The 22,231-nt window shown below is 45.9% G+C and overlaps 5 protein-coding genes across 8 annotated transcripts; 2 read left to right on the forward strand and 3 right to left on the reverse strand.

The window, feature by feature from the left end:
* The first annotated feature begins 690 nt into the window (after window positions 1-690).
* On the forward strand, window positions 691-2,750 carry BCIN_01g08190 (hypothetical protein). The gene is made up of 2 exons (XM_024690743.1): window positions 691-1,076; window positions 1,142-2,750. The coding sequence occupies exons 1-2, from the start codon at window positions 747-749 to the stop codon at window positions 2,204-2,206; spliced, it is 1,395 nt and encodes a 464-aa protein (XP_024546512.1). The 5' UTR covers window positions 691-746; the 3' UTR covers window positions 2,207-2,750.
* Window positions 2,751-3,106: 356 nt separating this feature from the next.
* On the reverse strand, window positions 3,107-5,348 carry BCIN_01g08200 (hypothetical protein). The gene is made up of 2 exons (XM_001560962.2): window positions 4,329-5,348; window positions 3,107-4,280 (listed from the first exon to the last, which is right to left on the reverse strand). Exons 1-2 carry the CDS (start codon window positions 4,903-4,905, stop codon window positions 3,316-3,318), a joined length of 1,542 nt encoding a protein of 513 aa, XP_001561012.1. The 5' UTR covers window positions 4,906-5,348; the 3' UTR covers window positions 3,107-3,315.
* A 695-nt stretch (window positions 5,349-6,043) lies between these two features.
* Window positions 6,044-14,183, reverse strand: BCIN_01g08210 (hypothetical protein). Of its 4 annotated transcripts, XM_024690745.1 has the most exons (6): window positions 13,494-14,183; window positions 12,239-13,229; window positions 11,897-12,163; window positions 9,029-11,680; window positions 7,910-8,932; window positions 6,044-7,852 (listed from the first exon to the last, which is right to left on the reverse strand). In XM_024690745.1, exons 1-6 carry the CDS (start codon window positions 13,656-13,658, stop codon window positions 6,501-6,503), a joined length of 6,450 nt encoding a protein of 2,149 aa, XP_024546513.1. In that variant the 5' UTR covers window positions 13,659-14,183; the 3' UTR covers window positions 6,044-6,500. The 4 variants fall into 4 exon arrangements, with proteins under 4 accessions (XP_024546513.1, XP_024546515.1, XP_024546516.1 ...); XM_024690746.1 differs by having other exon boundaries at window positions 7,910-11,680; XM_024690747.1 differs by having other exon boundaries at window positions 9,029-12,163.
* Window positions 14,184-16,072: 1,889 nt separating this feature from the next.
* BCIN_01g08220 (hypothetical protein) lies at window positions 16,073-17,919 on the forward strand. The gene is made up of 3 exons (XM_001560959.2): window positions 16,073-16,772; window positions 16,830-17,053; window positions 17,136-17,919. Exons 1-3 carry the CDS (start codon window positions 16,605-16,607, stop codon window positions 17,794-17,796), a joined length of 1,053 nt encoding a protein of 350 aa, XP_001561009.1. The 5' UTR covers window positions 16,073-16,604; the 3' UTR covers window positions 17,797-17,919.
* Window positions 17,920-17,925: 6 nt separating this feature from the next.
* Window positions 17,926-21,750, reverse strand: Bccrz1. Its single transcript, XM_024690748.1, has 3 exons — window positions 21,480-21,750; window positions 19,489-21,256; window positions 17,926-19,437 (listed from the first exon to the last, which is right to left on the reverse strand). The coding sequence occupies exons 2-3, from the start codon at window positions 20,672-20,674 to the stop codon at window positions 18,473-18,475; spliced, it is 2,151 nt and encodes a 716-aa protein (XP_024546517.1). The 5' UTR covers window positions 20,675-21,256; window positions 21,480-21,750; the 3' UTR covers window positions 17,926-18,472.
* Window positions 21,751-22,231: the final 481 nt, after the last annotated feature.

Below are 22,231 nucleotides of genomic sequence, written 5' to 3' on the forward strand. Positions count from 1 at the left end.
TTTTGTATCAGGTTCTCATTTGCTGTGCTCATTTGTTCTAAGTAACCTTGGCTTCTTGCATGCTTCTGATGAGACGATTGGAAAGTGTGAAATTGGGGTCACATAGCAATCCCAAAGGTGCAATTTTAGAACGGCTCAACTATCGTCACATGATTCAGCTATCCATGTCTGTTACATATCACTAATAAATTTGCATCCGGCGTGAGATAATAACCACACTGACAGATTGCAAGACTAACAGTCAAGAAAGGAAGCAGAATATTTATAAGCATAAGATTCAAATACACAGGGATCTCAACTGGCGAAAATCAGAAATTTTGTGCTACCTAGAGTATGAGCGACTCCTCGCTGTTCTAGCCAACGCCCTGATTTCCAAGATGCATCTAGTTATGCTCCTTGAAGTAGACGGACTCTCCTAGAACCAGTAGCATAAAGTATCCCGAGCCAATTTTCTCTTTCTTTGCAACCATTACTACCCATTTTGATCAACAACTCCCCCAACCATCAACCCCTTATGACAAATGATCCCTTTTCTGTCTTTCTCTCCGATTAAACATACCTGAAGACGACCAAATCCAACAAAATCACCAATAATTTCCACGTGACATGTCCACCCCTCGGAACTGCGTCGGCAGTCCCACTCGTCCGGCACATGCTTACCCCTCGATAACACAGCGCGCGCCCCAGTACGAAAATCGATATTGACACCAACACTCAAAATCATCCATTCTTGTATCTATGAAGCCATGCTTTCCACGGGCACCCTTCCCCAAAGTCTGAACTCCATACACAACACATTCGTGAACATAGTACCAAGCCACTCCCTCGGTATCCCCATATCTCTCTTTGCCGGCCTGGCTACCACTTCGTTGCTTTTCCTGACACTTCGCGATACGTGTCCCACCACACACGCCACCAAAACTATCTTGTCGAAATCAACAGTAGACGCAAAAACAAAGTCTCAAATCATTCCTAGTCCCCTAAACCCCCAAGTTACTGCATTGACCCACGGAGAAATATCCACACTCCCTTACCCGCCGGATATATATCCCGGCGGTCGCGACATCCCCAGTCCCGTTCGTAACTCTCAATTCAAACCATTTCCCTCCTGTAACATTACACGATCTAACAAATAGCACAGTATGGCAATACACGAGCATATGAATTCGGACCTGTGAACGGCCCGAAAATTCTGCTCGTCCATGGAATTTCCACACCGTGTATTGCACTCCATTCGCTCGCTACTGCCCTCGCTACCACGCACGGATGCAGAGTTCTCCTTTTCGACCTTTTCGGGCGAGGATATTCGGATGGTGTGAGCGATTTGCCGCATGATGAGAGATTGTACACGACGCAAATTTTACTAGTTCTTACTTCCTCCCCGCTGGCTTGGGTTGGGGACGGGTTTCACATTCTTGGGTTCTCGATGGGTGGAGGCGTGGCGGCGGATTTCGCGGTGGCGTTTCCCGGGATGGTGAGGGAGGTGGTTTTGTTGGCGCCAGGGGGGTTGATCAGAGAGGAACATTTTGGTTGGAAGGGGAAGATGATGAGGATGTGGTGGTTTCCTGATGGGTTATGGGCGTGGATTCTCAGGCGGAGAGTTAGTGGTGCATATGATAATATGCCAAATTCTCCATCGCCTCTTCCTACTTCTCTGCAAACCTCTGATCCGCAGGTCGAGGATAAACAATACAAGAATCAAGGACAAGTAGACTCGGAACTCGCAACCGCGGTTCCTGCTTCTTCTCATTCAACGAGCTCAGATACTAGATTATCATTCGATGACACACCCATATCATCCCTGCTACCGCACATAACCGTAGGACAAGTAATGCGATGGCAAACGACGCAGCATCGGGGATACGCAAATGCGTTTGCGAGTTCCATCATGCATGCCTCGATTTCCGGGCGCGAAGAAACATACAAGAGTCTCTGGGGCAGAAGCGAAAAGCAAGAAGAAAAAGAGCATCACAAGAGAGAGAAAATATTGATCATAGTAGGAGAAGACGATGATGTTATTGTAGCAAAAGAGTTGAGAGAAGATTTAAACATGGTAGTGGGAGAAAGATTTGGAAGTAGAGATGATGAGGCTGAAGCGTTTGATCGAAGAATTGCCTGGAAAGTTATCGAGAATGCGGGTCATGAATTCCCGCTTACGAGGGGAGAAGAGGTAGCAGGCCTCATTGGGAAATTCCTCGGTATATAAAATAAAGATGTGCGGAAAACCATCGAGGTTTTCGCACATATTGGGCGGTGTTGATCTCACGCCTTCTACCTGCTGGAAAACTTGGGACCATCAGGAGCGAGAAAATACGAGTTGAGAACCATCTGCTACACAACGGTAGGAAATCTTTAAACAACTCCTATTGAGTATTTGCCTCAAGCTTTCCACGCTAGAAACCCAGTCAATTTCTCACCAACCCCAGAAAGATCCCATATCTCCGTACTTCATGTGCAACCACGCAGAATCTAGAAATATGTATCCATTCATGGATCCAGCCCCTTTCTTAGCGATTTCCCGCTCCCAAACGCACACACAATCCACCGACGCTTTCTCAGCCACCAGTTGTTTTTGACATCCATCTCCAAAGTATCTATCTATCTTATTTTACATATTAGCCCAGATGCGAATCTTCCCAACGCCTATCGATTTTACGCTAGATGATTAATGATTACTCACCTTCTGTCAATATGGAGGAGATCTCTCGCACATGGACTGATAATATCTGTTCCTTCCGGAAACCATCCAAAATTACGAATACAAACACCATTAATTTTCGCAGATCGAGAACGTCCGTGGTATTTTTTGAGTCTTGGTCAACTTATCTCATAGACCGTGATTTACAGACTAAGAGAGAACTTCGAATATGGCTCTCGATCTCGCTGAGAAATAGGGTGGTAGGTTTCTCAATACGATGATATTGTTACCCGTTCACTTCCGGCTTCGCTTGTAGTTGTGGACTCTATTTCACGTATTTGATGTTGGGACAAACTTCACGTTGATCACGGAAATTTTCAAGTATGTATCTTGCAACCCACAGATATGGAACCACAAAGACTTTGGCGGTGAACGTATTTGTCTGTATGAATCAGTTTTGTTCGAGGGTGAGGCAACTCTATCATTCAATATCAATATGGTAGTCACAAGTACACACTCAAGTTGTATCAGAAAATGGATTGACAATCGAGTAAATCCTAAAGCTTTAATGCATAACTAATTATAGAAACCCACAAAGAACATCCAGTTCCTGGTACTTTGGAAATCCGCACACTTTCTTCAAAGAGCTGGCTCCACAGATCCTCCATACACTCCAACTAAAATCCTTGCCGCCTATGCCACTTCTCCTCCCACCCCGGAAAATATGGGCTCTCAGCCAACGTCTCCTCTTTCCAAGTTTCCTCTCCCTCCTGCGGCACTACTAATCCCTTCTCGACCTGTTCCTTTGCCCACATCGCCATCGTTGGTATAACAACATGCTCTACATGCCAAGTTCCCTTATATTCCATCATACTCTTCTTTCCCTCCTTCAGAATCTTGCACAGCAATGCTGGTATATATGGTTCATCCCGGAACTCCGTCACTGGCGTAAAGAGCGCTTTGAAATTAAACACCACGCCTCCACTCAACGGCAATCGTCTTAAGGTCTGCCAATCCACTCTCAAATTACACTCTTCGATAGTCAAACCTTCCTTCTGGATTTCTCTCAATTTCTCATGCGGGTGACCGGCTGGCATAAACAAAGGAGAATCAATCTCCAGACCCCAGCTACCACGTTGAATCGGAGCGTCGGCGGACATTTTGGTGAAGAAGCGATCCATACTAAACGACATTTTTTCTTTGTAATCTGGGATGGGCTTATGAATAGCATCGAGCTTCAATCCAATTTTAGTGGCAACGTTCCAGCCCAGTGAACTGCAGATGACGCCGGCGCGGAAATAGTACATTCCATCTTCATCATTTCTCATTACGATTGCGAAATCTTCGGGGACATTGTTAAGCAGGACGTGGAGAGGATGCATGGATTTAATTTCAGTTGTAGTTTTGAGGAGAGCATTGTGGAAAGTTCTTTTATCGGCCGAAAGGGAGAAATATGCCGGGTAGCGTGCGCAATAGAATTGCAGACACATTTCCATAAGTTCTTTGGTGACAAGTTCGCTTCCTGGGAGGTAATCAAGAACCATTTTGCCGTATTGTTTGAATAATCCTTGACGTTCAGCGATGCGGGAACAATATGTATTTTCGATCTCGAGCCACCAGTCAGATTCCATTTTTTGAAAAGCTAAAACATTGTTAGTATATTTTGAGTAATGTTCGGGTTTATAATTACACATGGTCTGGTGGTATTGCCATCGTATAGGTCTGTATGGTCTAGGAAGCGCTTTTTCAGGATTGAATCCTTCGTAGGGCTGTGGCAATGGAACTCCGGCTAAGATATCATAAGGTGGGAAGTCGCCCATAGCATTAATTTCCTGAGTGGAAAACCCCATAGGTGTATATTTTGGAGTTTCAAAGCCGAGTGTATAAGATTGAGTCATGGGTAATTTGTTCTCTGCCATGTGTTCAGCTGATGGGTTATTCGAGGTCAAGATGGTGCCGAATCGCGGAGGAATGCATTTCGCAACATCTGGGAGCGTGAAACGTCTGGAGGGAGGCAATGCATCGTAGTAACTTGGAGTTTTGCTGGTGGAATTCAACGATCTGTCGGTAACCTTTTTGCTTGGAGACAAGGAACGAGGTGGTGTTGCCGACGTAGACGCACGTCGATGTTTAATATGAAGTTTGTTGAATAGGGACTTGTGCCAATTTTGGGAATACATAAGCGTAATCACTGTGAGTAAGAAGCCTATCACACCAAGACCAAGAGGCCATTGGTTGGATATCAAAGAGGTATCGATCGCGATCATCGTGTCACTTGCAGACCATCGATAAGTGTCAAGCTTTCCGTACTTTTGTGAGATGTGTTGTGAAGGAAATAACGTAGATGAACCTCGTTGTACGCTTGGAATGTGTGATAGATACAAGTGTAGACACTTAGTATTTGAGGTGAGATGGAGATGGTATGAGAGGATACTTGATAGAAAGACTGTCAACACATCAAGTACGCAGCTGTAAATGGATAAAAAATGCGATACAATCAGGCTATAACATATCGTAAGAAAAGCCTTCAATGAATAGACGAAGAAGCGAGATAATGGCTCTGGGAAGAAGTATACTTTGAAATCTAACGTTAAAGCTACACCGAGCGCTGAAGATGAGAATCTGCTTCAAATATAAACACAGACACCTTCTTGAAATACCTTTGATACCCCAAAAGCATATAAGCTTCGACCGTGGACAGAGCCATCTCGATTAGGGAAAGGAAATCGTGATAGACGAAAGAGCCATCATGATCAGATTGTAAAACTCGATCCAAGTGGACGAGATAAAAAGAAGAGGTGGTGTGCAGCGTTCTCCACTCACTTCTGTTCCCCTCAGTACTACACACGAACTACGTAGATGTACCATACAAGGAAACGTCATATCGTAGTATCTGGCACCCAAGCACCCGAGTATGATATGGCTGAAGATAAATGTCCTAGTGACTCTCTCAAACGATAAGACTCCTTATCTACTGGCTCTACATGTAACCAAACAACAGCCATGAGTAACCAACGTTAATCGTTCATAACCACTCGTAAACTCGGAATTCCAACAGTTCAACAGGATAAAATAACCTAGCTTGGCTAAGCGTATATTGGCAACTCCGACATCCCGTGCGAATGGGACCCACCATGCTTTCCCGATTACTATATTCAGCGAATTGTTCCCTTTAACTTGATTTTGGCAGGTGCTTTACTTGTGCGGAGTACAGTACTCGGGATACAAAAGGAAGAAGTCTTGCATCGCATCGATCGTATCAGTCGCATCAATCGTGTCAATCGTATCGCATCATGTGACTTACTGACATGACAGCATAGACTTCAGATACAATGAGAATGAGAATGAGATACGATTTCTACTCTTCAATCAAATCATGATGCTCAGACTAGTAGTACGCATCGGTGTTGGAAATTGTGATTTGGAGGTTGACTATTGGCTATTGTAATGTGAGTGAGTATTTAGTAGAAAATTTTGGAAGGTGTGAAGTCCCGGATTGGTAGAGCATTTAAAAATATCTTATTGGTGGTGATTTCTCAAACTTGACGTGTACAGTACTTTGCCGCAGACAGTATAAAATATTAAAAAAAAAAAAACATAGTAATGGTATACAGTATAAGAGAACGACGAGACCATCTCTGCAACCATCAGTGTCTTGTAATTCAAGACCTGATGAATCCCCTGATGAATCCCCTGATATTCAAATCTTTCCAAAGCCTCTTCGCTCGCTACAATAACAAGAAGATATAACACGAGAACAACATTAAAATACATACGCTCATACTACCCAATTCCCATAACCAGAATAACATAGAAGGTCGTATCTTCATATCTCATTTCGTAATAAAATCATTCCATTTCATTAAAACACACCATATTTCTTCAAACGGCCAAAGAGGCCACCAGAAGCACTTGGCGCGCGGGACGTCTCAAAACCGGAGTCTCTCTGGCTTTCTCGTACAGGATCTTCTTGACTGCCTTCCGAGCTTCTTATAGGCTTCTCTGCCTCCTTCTTTTCGCGTCTTCTTTCATCTCTTCTTCGTTGTCTATCATCATTATTTCCCGTTGGCCTTGTCTTTCTCATTCGTTTTCTTTCAGCCTCTCCACCAACTGTATCATCAACAGGGGATGCTTCACCGGTGGGAAAGTTAGGTGGAGGAGGTGCATCCGCATTTTCTCTTACCCAAGAATCTGTACCGTTATGAGGCCAAGCTGGAGTCTTGGGCGTTGAAGGACTGTAGACTGGGCCATCTGCAGGAATGAATTCCGGCTCTGGAGCTGGAGCAGACTTGCGACGCGATTTTCGAGGATCTGATTTTACCCACTCTTCATGCTTTTGTGGACGTGCTTCGTCGTCATCAACTCTGTGACTGCGTCGATGTTTAGAACGCGGTAGATCTTCGCCTCGTGGCTCGACGTCTGCTGGCGCAGCCTCTCTCTCTTTTCTGGCTCTTCGGCGTTTAGCACGTTCGGCGTCTTTTGCCTCTCGTTCTTGTTCAGCAAATTTGGCAGCTTCGTCAGCACGTCGTTTCTCTCGTTTAGCTTTAGCAGCTCGTCGTTCTCTACGCTCGTCTTCTTCTTCCTCGCTTCGCTGGCGCTCTCTTTTTGGCTCCTCCTTTGCCGCTCGTGCATCCCCCGTACCTCTTTTATCGGCATCACGTTGGGCCCTCTTTGCGCGGCGAACTCTTCTTGCCTCTTGATCTTCCTCAGAAATGGCACCTGTCATCGTGACATCAATTTCGGGACCTACATCTCTGGAAGATCGTCCAGTTTTTCGTTCATTCCGTCTGTATGCACGGTTCTCATCTTCAGCTGGGGCCGTGCTTCGACGTTTAACGTCTGGTCGATCCTTTTCTTTGTCTTTCTTCCCGAAAACGCCACCAAAAATGCCACCCAACCCAGATTTGCGAGCACTTGAATCAGTTCTTTTAAGTCCAGGTGTACCTGGGAATCCAGAGGGGCCCCCTTGTTCTTCCATGTCAACGTCGTCTTCTCGTCTTCTTTGTTGATACGCTCTAGCAGTAGCAGTCCAGTCTGTGGTAGGCATGGTCTTCCTTCGAATTGGTATATCCATGGGTGGCGGAGGCATAGGTACAGATGGTAGCGCTTGCCCATCAAACATTGAGTCATCAGTTACCTTTGATTTTCCTTTTCTATCGCGACTAGATCTGTGACGAATAGGATCTGCCACGTCATCATCTACCACGTCATCTTCTTCATAATCGAAGTTAGCACAAGTAATAATTATGGTACCCTAATGGGTCTACGTACCACGTGATGGCCTGGTCTTTTCGGACTTGCTTCTTGAAAGCTTGCCAGGAACACCGATACCAAACATTTTTGCAGCTTTTGCGGACATTGGAGGAGGCTCACGAGAATCATCGGGAATTGGAGTTGGATAGTTGAAGCTTTCCATGTTGACAGATTGTCGGCGTGAGCTTGTCCTACTCACACTTGGTCGCTTTTCAGACTTTGAATTAGACCTCGATAGTGGAGTAGCGGGTCCAAACATATTCGAAATACCCCTAGAAACTGGTGGTCTATTATCTCCCTTGGAGGATTTATCTGCTTTATCCGAAGATGAATCTTTTGATGATGAAGTTTTCTCTTCTCTAGTAGACGATCTTCTAGATTTAGAGTGCCGAGGGTCAGACTCTCTGGTAGATCTTCTTTCCTCTCTAGTGATTTGAGGCTCATCAGATCTACGCTCACGGTCTCTGGATGACTTTTTCTCCCTTTCTTCCTTGCGAGGCTCTGCTCCCCACGCTCCCCAGGAAGATCCATCGCGAACGACTCGAGGTCGTTCTTTCTTAGAGGGCTTGTGATCCGAGTCTTGTTCTGGTTCCAGTTCTACTTCAGGGGGTGGTGTCGGTGGTTCAATGGGCACAGGAGGTGCTCTAGAAGATTCCTTAGTCTTGCTATGTTTGTTCCTATTCTTTTTTTGAATTGGCATCTCGACAATATCAATAATTTCGTCACCGTATGGAGAGTCCGGGAATGCACCGGGAAGAAGTTCCGGATCTTCCAACCTTTCCTTGTCCCTTCTGGAAGACTTTGATTTTCTCCTTTCTTCCTTGGTCGGCGCGGGCGGCGCAACAGGTGGGGGTGGAGAAGGTGCTGGGAAATATTCATCTATTTCTTCCTCAGATCCATGAGGCTCCTCAGGGGGTTTGTTCGCTTCAAATGCTCTTAACCTATCAGCGATGGTACCTCCAACTGGTTTATTTAATAAGCTTGACTTTATTGATGGTGGTGGCCATTTGGTTGTCGTGTCGTTGTTCTTGGAAGAGGTTTCTGGGCGCATCGCTTTGTCAGCAATCGCAATCTCCTCTGATCCCGTGCCCCAAGCCATAAGATTCTTAGTGGATGCCTCGGCAAGATTAGTCTTACCAAATTCACTATTATCCTTGTTCGGTGATGGCTTCTCTATCACTGGTGATTTTTTAGGAGCCCCCCAAAAACTAAAAGCTTGAGATGCTGGCTTTGTGGTTGTTGCGCGACTACCTAATGCTAGAATTTCATCTACTTCTTCCTGGGTTGGTTCTAGGTCTTCATCTGGTTCCGGTGTTGGAGCTTTCGTTGGTACTGGCGGCGAGGGCGGCGGTGGTGGTGTTGGAGGGAGAGGTTCTGGCTCTTTGCTGTGTTTAGACTTCTTACCCTTACTTGACTTTGATTCCTTTCTAAGCCGTCTAGAAGCTTCGGCCTCCTCTCGGAGAGCTTGCTTCTCCGCTTCTCTCTTGACACGCTCCAGTTCTTCTGCTGCAGCCTCTTCTTCCTCTCTGATAATTCGTTCTTCCTCTTCTCTTGCTCTTTCCTCCTCAGCTTCCCGAGCAGCTTGTTCTTCGGCCTCTTTAGCAGCTTGTTCTTTTTCAGCTTCCAGCTTTGCTAATCGATCGACTTCTCTCTGTTGTTTCTTTGTCAATTTGACTTTCGGCTTGGCTGCTTTAGCTTCTTCTTCTAATCTTATGGCTTCAACCCTAGCTTGCTCTTCTGCTTCCAAAGCCTCGGCCTCGAGTCTCGCTTGCTCTTCAGCTTCGATTCGTTCTTGCTCCTCGGCTTCAAGTCTTGCTTGCTCTTCAGCTTCTAACCTATCTGCCTCTTCTTGCTCTTCCTTCAATTTTCTTTCAGCCTCCTCCTTTTCAGCCTTTCTTCTAGCTTTCTCAGCCGCCTTGTCAGCTTCTTTTTGCTCCTTCTTGCTGAGTTTGACAGGTGGAGATTCTTTCTCCTTGGACTTCGATTTCTTTGATGAAGATCCAAAGCCCCACAAGTTATCTGTTTCGGGTTCTGCTGGGGGTGTTGGGGGTGGAGGTGGGGCTTCAATCTCAAGAACATTCTTTTTCTTGCTCTTTTTCTCACTCTTTTTATCTGGTTTGCTACCCGAGGCAAGACCCCATATTGAAGTCCAATCGTTTTTGGGAGGCTCTGGTTCAGATTCAGATTCTGATTCGGATATTTCGGCCTTCGCTTTCTCTTCCGCTTCAAGCCTTTCTCGCTCTTCCGCTTCAAGCCTTTCTCGCTCTTCCGCTTCAAGTCTTTCTCGCTCTTCTGCTTCGAGTCGTTCTTGCTCAAGTTTCTCTTGTTCCTCAGCTTCGAGTCTTTCTTGTTCCTCGGCTTTTAATCTAGCTGCTTCCTCTTCCTCTTCTATCAATTTTCGTTCAGCTTCTTCTTTTTCAGCCTTCCTTCTAGCTCTATCCGCCTCTTTCTGTTCTTTTTTGTTAAGTTTGACTGCTGGTTTAGATGAAACCGGACTGAAAAAATCATCAAATTTAGATTCCTTGAATGATTCAGGTTTGGGAGGTTCTTCGATAAGGTTCTTCTTCTTCTTCTTATCTTTCGAAGAAAGACCCCATCCCATGAAATCATCAACAGCTGGTGGGGCGTCTGGTACCGGTGGAGGTGACATGGGCTCCTCGAACTCATCAACAGGGAGTAGAGATTCTTCTCTGCTTTTGGTATTTTGTCCCCAATTCATCCAATCGCCATCATTATCTGCAGGTTCTATGGCTTCATATATCGGCTTACTCTCAGGCTCGGGCGAAGGCTCCTTATTTTTGTTCCCCTTCTTTTTATCCCTCTTGGAACTAGAAGCAAATCCCCAGCTGAAATCGTCCATAACAGCTGGAGGTGGGTCAGGAGCCGGTGCAGGTATAGGTTCGTCATAGTCGTCAATGGGTCTGGGTTCTTCGGTGCTCTTCTTGCTCTTCTTCCTATCTTTGTCCTTGCTAGAGATCCTGTCCTTCTCCTTGCTCGAAGTTTTCTCCTTCTTTTTGCTGGAGGTGAGAGCACCCCAAATACCTACAGATTCAACAGATTTTGGGGCCGGTTCGAGTTCTGCGTCTTTGAATTCTTCTTCAAATGGCTCCTCATTTTTCTCTTTGTTGTTAAATCCCCAATCAAAGCCACCAGTCGCTGGAGCAGATGGCGAAATTTCATCTTTGGATTTCTTTTTCTTGTCTTTCGTAGAACTATTGAGCCCCCATGAGTCCCACACTTGAGTTTCCTCTGCAGTTTCATCGTTTTCTAACTCCTGTTCGGGTTCAGGTGGCGGCGGTGTTGGTGCCTTCACAACTTCAGGTTCCATAACAGTGTTCCTACCTTTCTTCTTTCTTTCTTTCTTGGACAACTTGGGTCCCCAGATTGGCTCGGGCTGTGTTGGTTCGATTACCGGCTCCGGTACAGGTTCGGGATCTGGTGTGGGCTCTCTTTCGGGCTCTATAGGAGGAAGCGGCTCTTCTGTGACTTTCTTCTTTTTCTTTTCCTTTTTACCAATTCCCCATCCCCAGCCACCCTCATCTTCTTTCTCATCCTCTTCTTCTTTACTGTCCTCAATCACAGGTTCGGGCTCCGGTGGTTCAATGACTGGCGGCGGTTCTTCTACTTTTGGTAGTTCGTCAATAATTGTATTCTTCCTATTTTTTTTCTTACCCGATTTAGTATTGCCCCAAGCAGAAATTGACTCTTCCTCTTTAGCCCATTCACGAACAGGGTCGGGCTCTAGATCTTTTTCGGGCTCGGGTATAGGATCCGGTGGAGGTGATTCTTCTGGTTTTGATGTTTCAGCAAGTTTTTCCTTTTTCTTTTTGGTCTTCCTGGATATTTTTCCAAAGTTCGAGGCTTCTTCCATGGGGGCAGGCTCAGGAGGAGGAGCGGGCGATTTCTCTTCTACAAGAGGCGCTTTGAGAGGCTCCACAACAGGCTCGACTACGGCTTCCATTTTGGGGGGATCATTGATTTTGGGGGTTTCATTGGCTGCTTTACCTTTCATCTTTTTGCTTGTAGCACCCCAGGCACCCCAAGCAGCGTCGTCCGAAGCAGGAATATTGATGGGTTGCGGAGGCTCCACTTTGGCTTCTTCTTTTGGGGCCACTTCAAACCTATCTACCGCTGAAGCTACGGTGCCTCTAACTTTCTTCTTCCTCTCTTCTTTCTTGGAAAGACCAACACTAAATCCAACGTCTTCTTCTGGTATCGGGTCGGGTTTCGGTTCAGGCTTTTGCTCGGGCTTTTTTTCGATTTTTCGGGAATCTGTTAAGCTGCGTTTAGTTTCCTCTTGACCAAGAGCACCGAGTGTTAATCCCAGGCCTTGATTTTCGGGCTTACCACGTTCATTACTCCAAGGATTGTTGGTATCCTCGGTGGCCTTGTTCACTGGAGATGGTGTCCTGGCGCTGGTTGTGCTCCCAATGCCCCATCTAGACACTCCAGTCATCCAACTACTACCCCAACCGCCTAGAACGCCGGGTAACTTTGGGCTTGCAGTGCTTCCACCAGAGTCCAGATTCAGGTCAGGCTTTGGCTTATCATCCAATTTAATGTCGTCAAATGATTCGGCAATCTTTATCTCAGGAGCGGGAGGGGGCGGAGGTGGAAGAGGGTCTGGTTCCGGCTCGACATTTCTTCCCTTTTTCTTCTTCTTCTCCTTCTTAGTCGTTAAAGTGTAGCTGTCCGGTATGTTTTCGGTAGCCCGTTCAGCAATTTTCTTTGCTTCTCTTCTCTCCTGCTCTCTCCTCTCTTCTTCTTTTCTCTCCTCTTCCATCCTTTCTGCCTCTATCCTCTCTTCCTCTTTTCTCTCTTCCTCTTTTCTTTCCTCCTCTCTCCTCTCCTCCTCTCTTCTTTCCTCCTCTCTCCTCTCCTCCTCCTTTTTGTCATCTCCCCCGTTGCCAGAACCACTTCCATTAGCTCCAGCATCGCCATTATTACCATCGTCATCATTTTTCTTAATGCCATCATCTCCATCGTCTTCCTTGAGTCTGTATACGGGCGCATTGTTCTTAGCATTTGCCTTCTTACTCTTCTTCCCCGCCGCCTTAAACCCATCTTGGAAGCTGAAATCGACCGAGGGGTTTAATCTAGGATCGTCAAATGGTAATGGTTCACGTATTCTGTCTAGCGAATTTCGACTGGTGGGGTGTTTAATGTAGTATTGCGACTGTGACTTGGCGAGGGAATTAGTGTCGTGTAGGTCTTTAATGTTCTCTTTGTCGCCTCGTGCAGATTTATAACATTGCCACCTTGGGAGTAAACTTGCGGTTCTCAATCTTTCATTTATTCCCCTGCAAGAACTGGCTTGTATCGAATGGAGGTTCTCGCCCTGTAAACGGTGTTAGAGATCTATGCCAAAAATACCAAAATAACCCAAGCACAAAAGTCGCCATGTTGTGATAAATGAATGAAAATCGAATCGTTTCCATATGGCTGCTTGAACTTCAATATATGTATGCAGTGGGCTCGGGTTATTTCTAATCTCGCCCCCGGTGCTCGCGACCATTTTATGAATTCCACCAGTTGCACTGCGCCAGTCTGCTCTAGTCGCAGACATCGAATTGAAACCATATAGAAATTATTGTATGCATACCAATCGCGAATGAAATATATCTTTCTGTGTTTGCGAAGCCTCCCAAGCCTTTGCAATGAATCTCAGCCTTATGCGAATATCCCCCTCATCCCATCCAATCGTCCAAGGAAAGGTCGTATTCAATCCACAATCGCCTCCGTACAACAAAACCTCAACCGCTGCCATTGTGGATATTCAAACTTTGGTGATGGCAGGAAGATGTCCAATTCATCGAAACTGTGAGGTACTCGGCATGAGCGCAATCTGAAGAGGGGGGGCTGGCAAAGTGGGATCCGCTTCGAATGCGTGGCACAAGGGCAAGAGATATCGGAAAAGGAAAAAAAGAAGATTGAACAAGGCTGAGAGGATACAATTCCACAGTACTGTGAAGTGGGAGTTAATGTATAGTTAGTAGTCCAAAGAGGGTATGATATGGTATGGTATGTGTGGTATGAGAAGAACTTCGGACGTGGTCACACGTTGAATATTGCCCTGGTCGTTTGTATCCTGCGTTAATTCTGAGACATTCAATCAGGTATCTGCGCTGAGAGTGTTGATCCCCCCCCAAGGAAACCCTTATCGAGACCCCTATCCGTGCCACTTCAATATACCTAGATGTAAAACATTCGACGTTTATATATATATATATGTATATGTTCATCTGAAAAGGTGAATCAGTCTCGAGGTTGAAGAGGTTCTGTAGAATAGATCAAAGGATGGATTCAGACCGACAAAAGGATGTTTACATTGACCAACGATACTTCATGGAACTAATCGAGCCATGTACGGTTATAGTCATGCATTGTGCAAGGACGCCTTCACACACCTGCAGTCGTCGAATGGGACAAGAAGAACACACGGTGACTGGTGAAGTTTCCACTTTTTACTTGTACTTCGTAGAGGATGCGGGTACAAGCAGGGACGGACAGGCAACTAATAGGCCCAAGTGAAATCGGTAGGGCAGGTAGATCTGTGGCAAGCGTGCTGTGTGTGGATATCAGATAATGATTGGTATGACTTGGGAACATTCATATGTGAGGTAAAGGTAGAAGAGGGAGAAGGGGTAGTACAGCATGCATTTTGACATGTATTTCTAAATGATTATGTTTGTGTGACACGATGCATAATACATATGAGATTTTTATACACATATTCTATATATAATCGCTGACCTCGCCGTGAGCGTGGACGAGGGTCAATTTCATGTGCATCGATCGTTGTTGTCAATTGTCAATTGTCAATTGTCTGTCTTGTCTGGTCTGGTCTGGTCTGGTCTGGTCTGCCGTACCATTTCAGGCTCGCTCGCCGTTAGTTCTGGCCCTGGGCAGCTTTTCGCCATCTCCATCTCATTTTCTCCACTGTGCGAGGTTCTTCGATGATGTACGAGTACATATTTACGAGGGAATCATAATACCTACAGTAAGTGAGGATGTATGTTGCTACACCGCTTCTTGATCCAAAGGTGTCGAGAACGAATGGAACATACGTGCGACCACCACCACACCACAGCACATACGAGGTATCCTTCCTTCGCAGTCCTCCTCCGCAATCGAGAGGCTGAGGGGGGGTAAGGAGAGCATCGATGAAAAGCCAAACGAAGGAAGAGCCGATGAAGAGTAGAAAAAATATGAAGATTTTCAACAAATTACATTATACAATGGGCTTCATGCATAAGGGGAAGTTGGTAGGGATTTCTCTTTCACAGCCATGGGTCTGGTTGGCTGGTGACACTGCACATTTCAAAATTGGGTAGAGGTGGCAACCAGAAATGTGATGTATCGTGGGAAAGCAACTCTCTGATTCGTTTGACGAATATGCAAAGTCGAACAAGCCGCGGGTAGCGACGTGCCTTTAATATATTCTATTGTCCGAGTCATCATAAATCGGTACGCGCTATCGAGGCTGTATTTGTTCTATAGAGGGGATATCTAGTCGTCGTAATCTTTGGTTCATGTTCATGTTCATGATGCAAAGCACAACACCACAAACAATTCATCAATGCATCGAGAACATACCACAACGAGTCCATTCTTCAACACCCGGCCACGCTGAGAGACGTCCGTCACCTTGTCAGTTGCACCCACAAGAAATGGGGGATGGTGTTGAAAGGTTCTCTTGAACACATGATGAATCCCTCAAGTATAAGTCTACTTTGGGTGGGCTGACTAGCAATCATTCATTCAAGTGTCAAGGATTTCAATTTCAGCCTGAAGTAACATGAAGTCATCGTGTCTGATTTTGATTTTGATATATACCGCGTTTATCTTGGTATATTTCAATGCTCTCGAGATATTCGATGTCTTGGAAGTGGAAAGTTCATGATGTTTTATAGTATTTTTTTTTTCTGCTCCTCTTTTCTTGCAAATGAAACCTAAGTCGAGAGTTTGCAAAGATCGGGCCACGGATACTATTGTTGCTCCGAGCCGATACGACGTTCTTCTATTTTGTAATGCAGCAAAACCTCTTTATAAGGATATATTTTGGGCCCCTGTGTCACGTGTATCCTTGTTGGACCAGTAGAATTATCAGGATTGACTATCACGTGATAGGCTTGTGCTTCAGAGAACGAGCTGCCACAGAAACCATAACGCCGCACCAGAGTGGGGCTCATCGGACTTCAGTTGCACCGTTTATTATTCATAATCGTTCCATACCGGTCATGTCTCTATGCTACTGTCCGCAGAAGATGCTAGATGTCTCTAGGACGTGTTTCATTTCAGGTCCTGCAAATACCACATTCATGCAAAGACGTATGCTAGATTCTAATCACTGCCGAGGTCTACCGGCGTTGTTGACTACGTAGTCATGTACGTTGTCGACAACCCATGCTAGAGAGGGGCATAGTGATGTCTTTCCAGCCAAACAAACTTCCCCCCGCACCGATTCTCATCGTCGACTTGTCCACAACAAGAATCTAACAAAGTTTTCTGTCTCCACTCTATGAGCTCAAGCTCCGTTCCTAGATTATGATGATTATCAATCCTGCTTTGGAGACTACCCGTCGTGGGTACCTCAAAAGAAGTCTTAAGCCCCTCTCAGTTCCTTCCAAGATATCAATTGAACATTTCCATATCATATATACCCCCTTCCACAATATATAAACGTACTTTCCATCAAAACAACATATCCAAAATGCCATCAAACATTGCAATCGTCGTTCAAAAGCCTGGAGAGGCCAAGGCAGTTGAGGCCTCGATCCCAAAACTTAGAGATGACTACATCTTGGTCAGGACCAAGGCTGTTGCTTTGAACCCAACTGACTGGAAACACATCGAATGGCTCACCAGCAACGGAGCTAGAGTAAGCCAATACAATTCCTATACTCTTACCAAACCATGCTAATAGCTCTCCCTACAGATCGGATGTGACTACGCAGGTATCGTTGAAGAGGTTGGAAGTGCAGTTACCAAGGACTTCAAGAAGGGTGATCGCGTATGCGGTTTCGCCCACGGAGGAAACGAGGTCAACCACGACGATGGAGCTTTCGCAAACATCATCACCGTAAAGGGTGATAACCAAATCAAGATCCCAGACAACCTCAGTTTCGAAGAAGCCGCTACCCTCGGTGTCGGAATTACCACGTAAGTTTTCACGACCCTTCAAATCTCCAATCCACCCACCCAGCCACCCATTCACCCATCCATCTAACACACTCCTTCCCAGCGTCGGCCAAGGACTCTACCAATCCCTCCAACTGCCCCTCCCCACCTCCCCCGCCTCCACCAAATTCCCCATCCTCATCTACGGCGGCTCTACCGCCACTGGCGCCCTCGCCGTCCAATACGCCAAACTCTCCGGCCTCCAAGTCATCACCACTGCCTCCCCCCGCAACTTCGCCTACCTCGAAAGCCTCGGCGCCGACAAAGTCTTCGACTACAACTCGCCCACCTGCGCCCAAGACATCAAAGAATACACCCAAGACAACATCAAACACGTCTTCGACTGCATGTCCGAAGGCAGCAGTCCCCAAATCAGCGTATCAGCCATGTCCTCCTCCGGCGGCGTCTACAGCACGCTCCTCCCCGTCCCCACCGAAGAAGTGCACAAGTACAACTCCAAGGTTGAAAACAAGGGCACCCTAGGCTACACCTGCCTGGGCGAGAAATTCACCTTTGGCTCGACCGAATTCCCCGCCAAGCCCGAGGATTTCGAGTTCGCAAAGACTTTCTGGGAGATGTCCCGAGGACTCTTAGCGGATGGAAAGATCAAGGCTCACAAGGTTTCCGTGAACAAGACGGGAGAGGGCTTCGAGGGTATTCTGAGCGGAATCCAGGCCGTGAAGGAGGGTAAGGTTAGTGGTGAGAAGTTGGTCTACACTTTGTAAAATTAGGGACTTGGGATGTAAAAACACTGTAAAGAAAAGAATTTAGTAGTATAGTTGTTAGCTCGCTTACCTAAAGCTGAGTATATTTAAATTATGAAAAGTTGGATATGCTTCATGAATACATTGTATTGTCTCTTGTTATGGAATTTCTTGCATTGTCTTAATCCCATGATGGGTTTGTGCAACTACGTAATAATATTACCATGGCTTGTAACGGCACCTTTGCCCCGCCCTCGCCCAATCGATACTGTTTTGCTGTGCGAATCCTTGTAACACTTTCATTTAGACTCCCTTCACATACGTTACACAAATTCATACACGGAATGATAGCCCCAATTTCATATAACACGTATCACCATGTATAAATTTAACAGTATATCATTTCTAAATTCGTTCCCTGAAATCCTCACAGAATCGAATCAACTATCTGAACCATCTCGATCACCTCAAAATCAAAAGAAAACTCCACCAAGAGAACATACGAAGCGACTGCCGCTCACCGCAGAAGCCATGACATAAAACCCAACAGAAACAGAATTCGTGGTATCTAAAGCGCCAAAAGAAAAAGACCCCATCAATACCTAAGATTCCCGTCCCCTCTAGAACTTGACAGCCGTGAAGAAACGAAAGAAAATCAATGTGCATATGCATGCCGCCGAATACCATCACAAGGAGACTATCGACCACTCATATCACTCGAGTAGCCAGCATTGTATGGTTCCGTCATTTGAGGTTGAGGGTAGCCATGTTGTGGGGCGGGGCCACTGGAAAGGTATCCCCCATCATCACCCTCGTCATAATACTCAGAGCCGCTGGCATCGAAACTGCTTCTACCACTGTGATCATCGTCGATATTATTGTCACCTTGAGGAATCTCTGACCAGCTTAAGTTAGCAAGTGCAGGGTATTGTGCAAGGAGTGCAGCAGGTAAGCCGTAATTTCCACTTGAATCGACGGCGAAGCCATTAGCATCTTGACCCATAGGCTGCTGTTGCATGTGCATGTTTTGCATCCTTTGCTCTTGCCACAATCTTTGTCTCTCAAGAGCCTCTTCGTCTAACAGAGGTTTTATACAAATTCTGCCTGCCTCAGATCTAAAATGCCGGCCCAATGCATCAGCTCTAGCAAAGCGGCGACCACATCCCCATTGGCCGTGTTGCTTCAGCTCGCCTTTACAAACAAATTTTTTCTCTCCAGAGTGAAGACCCTCGTGACGCTTCCGGTCATGTTGACGTGCAAAAGCTTTGCCACAAACCGTGCAAACGAAAGGCCGCTCATCAGTATGAGTACGCAAATGGGAGCGGAGATTGTAGGCTCTTGTAAAACGCTTCGGGCAAAGGGTACATTGGAACGTTGCTGGGTGTTTTTGAACTCGTTTTGCACTGCCATTGTCGGATGAAACTGCTTGGTAATCAGGGTCTGCAAGACCAAGAATGTAATCCCGATTTGGTAAGGATGACGTAGACTGTCGACGTCGACCTGGTGAAGTTGCCCCAGATCGATCATTTGGCGATAATGAGCGCGATGCCGATGAGTCATGACCTATTGGAGAAAGAGAACTCCTCATCAAAGGAGAGGCGTTTGAAGGGCTATGAGAACGCGGACTATTATATGGGTCCGAGACAGCTCTCCTGCGACGACCTGAAAGAATTAGCTATAATCACGTGTAGGTAGGATCTATATACAACTTACCACGGTCAGGTGGAGTTAATGCGTCTTGGTCAAGTGCTGATTTGGGAGGATCGAAACTGTTCTGTCTTGATGCCGGGGCAAACTCGACATTTATCTCAGGAGGTACCATCTGCTGCGCCTGGCCCATATCTAGGGAATTGCTATGTTGCATTTGTGGAAATGATTCTTGGCCTTGATTGTAAATGTTTTGAGAGGGAAAACCATTGTTCGCATTGAGCATGAATGCATTTTGTTGATCCATGTTTGGTATTTGCTGAGGTCCAAGTCTAGGTGAGATTGCAGGACTATGAGCAGGGCTAATTCCGGCGTGAGGACTTGGATCGGCCAAAGAGAAGGAACCGATTGCAAGAACGTCCTGATAAATCGAGTCTTGAGGATGTTGCATTGGTGAATGCTGTTGATCTATTCCTTCAAAGCTATCGTGGTGGCCTAGATTAGGGGAGTGGGCGGCGGAGGAAATATCAGAATATTCGGATGGAGTTCTGCGATGGCCTGTGAACTGCGGGGGCATCATACTCCAATCACCAGGATTATGTACTAAAGGGAAAGCTGCACTCTCTGGGCCAAGTGATGCGTGTCGTGAATGGCCTGGTGAAGGTTGAAAGGGACCTTGATTAAAAGAAGGCGACTGGTGGGCGGAAGCTGGTGGTCGGTTATCAGGTTGCAACAAGCTTGGTGGTGTTGGTGTATGCGCGGGGGGTGACATGTTCAATTCTGCAGGATTGATGGATGGATTTCCAGATTGAGGCGGAAGCTCATTCATGAAATAGGACTGGTCAAATTGCTCGTTTTGCCCACTATTGGGATACAAAGAGAAGTCTCCGTCAAAATTGGCACTTAGAAGCTCTTGGGTAAAACTTCGCTGCGGGGGAGCAAATGATGATTGATCTTCTTGTTTATATTGAGTATAGTCTTGTGTTTGGCTTGGTGCAAAATTGGCATCACCAAGTCCACTTTGAGTAAACTGCTGAGTTGGATTCAAAAATTCGTTGTTATCAACATACGCAGGGAGTGTTGTGTTTTGGGCATTAAAGTTATTCTGAAACTGTTGGTGGTTGTTGATACTCGAAGGATCCAAAGCAATGCCTAATCCATTCATACCATCTTGGAAGGCGTGTGGAGAAGGAGAATGATTTCTTATATGTTGGTGACTTCCAGATGGAGATCTTCCACGTTGTGAATCCATGTTGAAAGTTTGTTTGCGCCTTCTAAAAATATCAAAATGCTGCGAGGTTGTTGTGTAGAGCAGTGAGCCTTACAGGCACGGTGGCAGTGCAAGTCAGTGAGGCTTAGCAGCGGATATCCAACCAGATCGCAAGCAGTTATTGGATGAATTGACTGAACTGCCAAAATAACCATGAAACTTTGTTGAATTCCTGTGTAGGTAAGGGGAGCTATATGAACATGCGGTTCTTTGTTCGAGCTTATGATGGTTGTTTTTAGAGCTTTGGAGGGGAAATTTCCGCGGAAATCGAGGGCGAAATGAGGTAATCTCGACAATGGGATTGCGGTTGCGCTTTCCACCTGTGCCGCAGACTACTATCGAGACTGTTGATATAGGGCGAAAGAAATGCTTTCGAAGATGCGGGCCCCTGATGTAGAAATTCTCTTCGAATCGAGTATTGTAATTCAAGAATAGGCGCCAACAGGTGTTGGGTGTTGTGTTCAAACTTGGTCGTAGTAGTAGATCTCTTCACGCCTCAAGTCAAGTCGTTCGCGATGGAGTGGGGGGTTGTTGAATCTGCGTTTGTGAAGCGCGCTCCTTCATCTGGGACCACAAATATGTGTTAGCAAAGTTATTCAATCATGTTTAAGGCCAGACATCTGCGATAATAATGCTGCGTGCAAGTAATGGTGAATATGGTTGAGCGCATGTTTGGAAAGCAGCTGAGTTTGCCTGTGTGGCTCGAGTCTAATTCGACTTCACGGCCCAAAGACAGACCCAAAACACTACACCAACCAACAACAAAGTAGAGACGATATCGACTTACATGCAAATGGTATGATGTCCAAAATGCCGTGCCTCTCTAACCTTTGGTGAGACAACCTTATTCACCCTGAGTGTGTCTGTATGGGGATCGCACGTTGTTGATTTTGTTTAATGCATTTGATGGCATTGAAATGCTTATCGTTTCGGGGGGACAGTCCAGTTCTACAATCGCTTAAAGCCTTACCGCGAACCACCTCCGTGGATGCAGGAGTAGGTGGGCACGAGTAAATGGGCACGTAGGGAATCTGTACTTTTACTGGAGGGACAGAACCAGCTAATGAAACTGGGTTGGGCTGGTTTGATGCTGCTTCACATATATACCAAGCTGATTTGCTCATGAGATAGGTACTGAGTAGATGTAAAAGACGCAACAGACCCTTTGCTACGATTGTGAATCTTACGACGGTGCGAAATTGTGAATGAGTAAGATTTCAAGGCAAAGAACGCCATGGACCTTGACATTCACAAAGGCAGCTGGGTCAGCACACCAGATGGTCAGTATCTGGATTCATTCACGGAGCTCGGGTGGGATAGCAGGAGTAGGAGTAGGGGTAGGAGGTAGGATAAGATGATTATTTTCCAAATTTACGAGTAAGTTACACATGCAGGTCATTATATTCACAATGAAGAAGATCTGACATCCTGTAGTAGCCGATGAGCGTCTCTCTCTGCAAAAGAGTCCGTCAGCCGTGAAGTGCAATTAAAAATACTTTGACATTTACCATTTCATTCTCATTCTCATTCTCATTCTCA

This window comes from Botrytis cinerea, chromosome 1 (genome assembly GCF_000143535.2).
Source record: "Botrytis cinerea B05.10 chromosome 1, complete sequence".
Taxonomy (NCBI): domain Eukaryota; kingdom Fungi; phylum Ascomycota; class Leotiomycetes; order Helotiales; family Sclerotiniaceae; genus Botrytis; species Botrytis cinerea.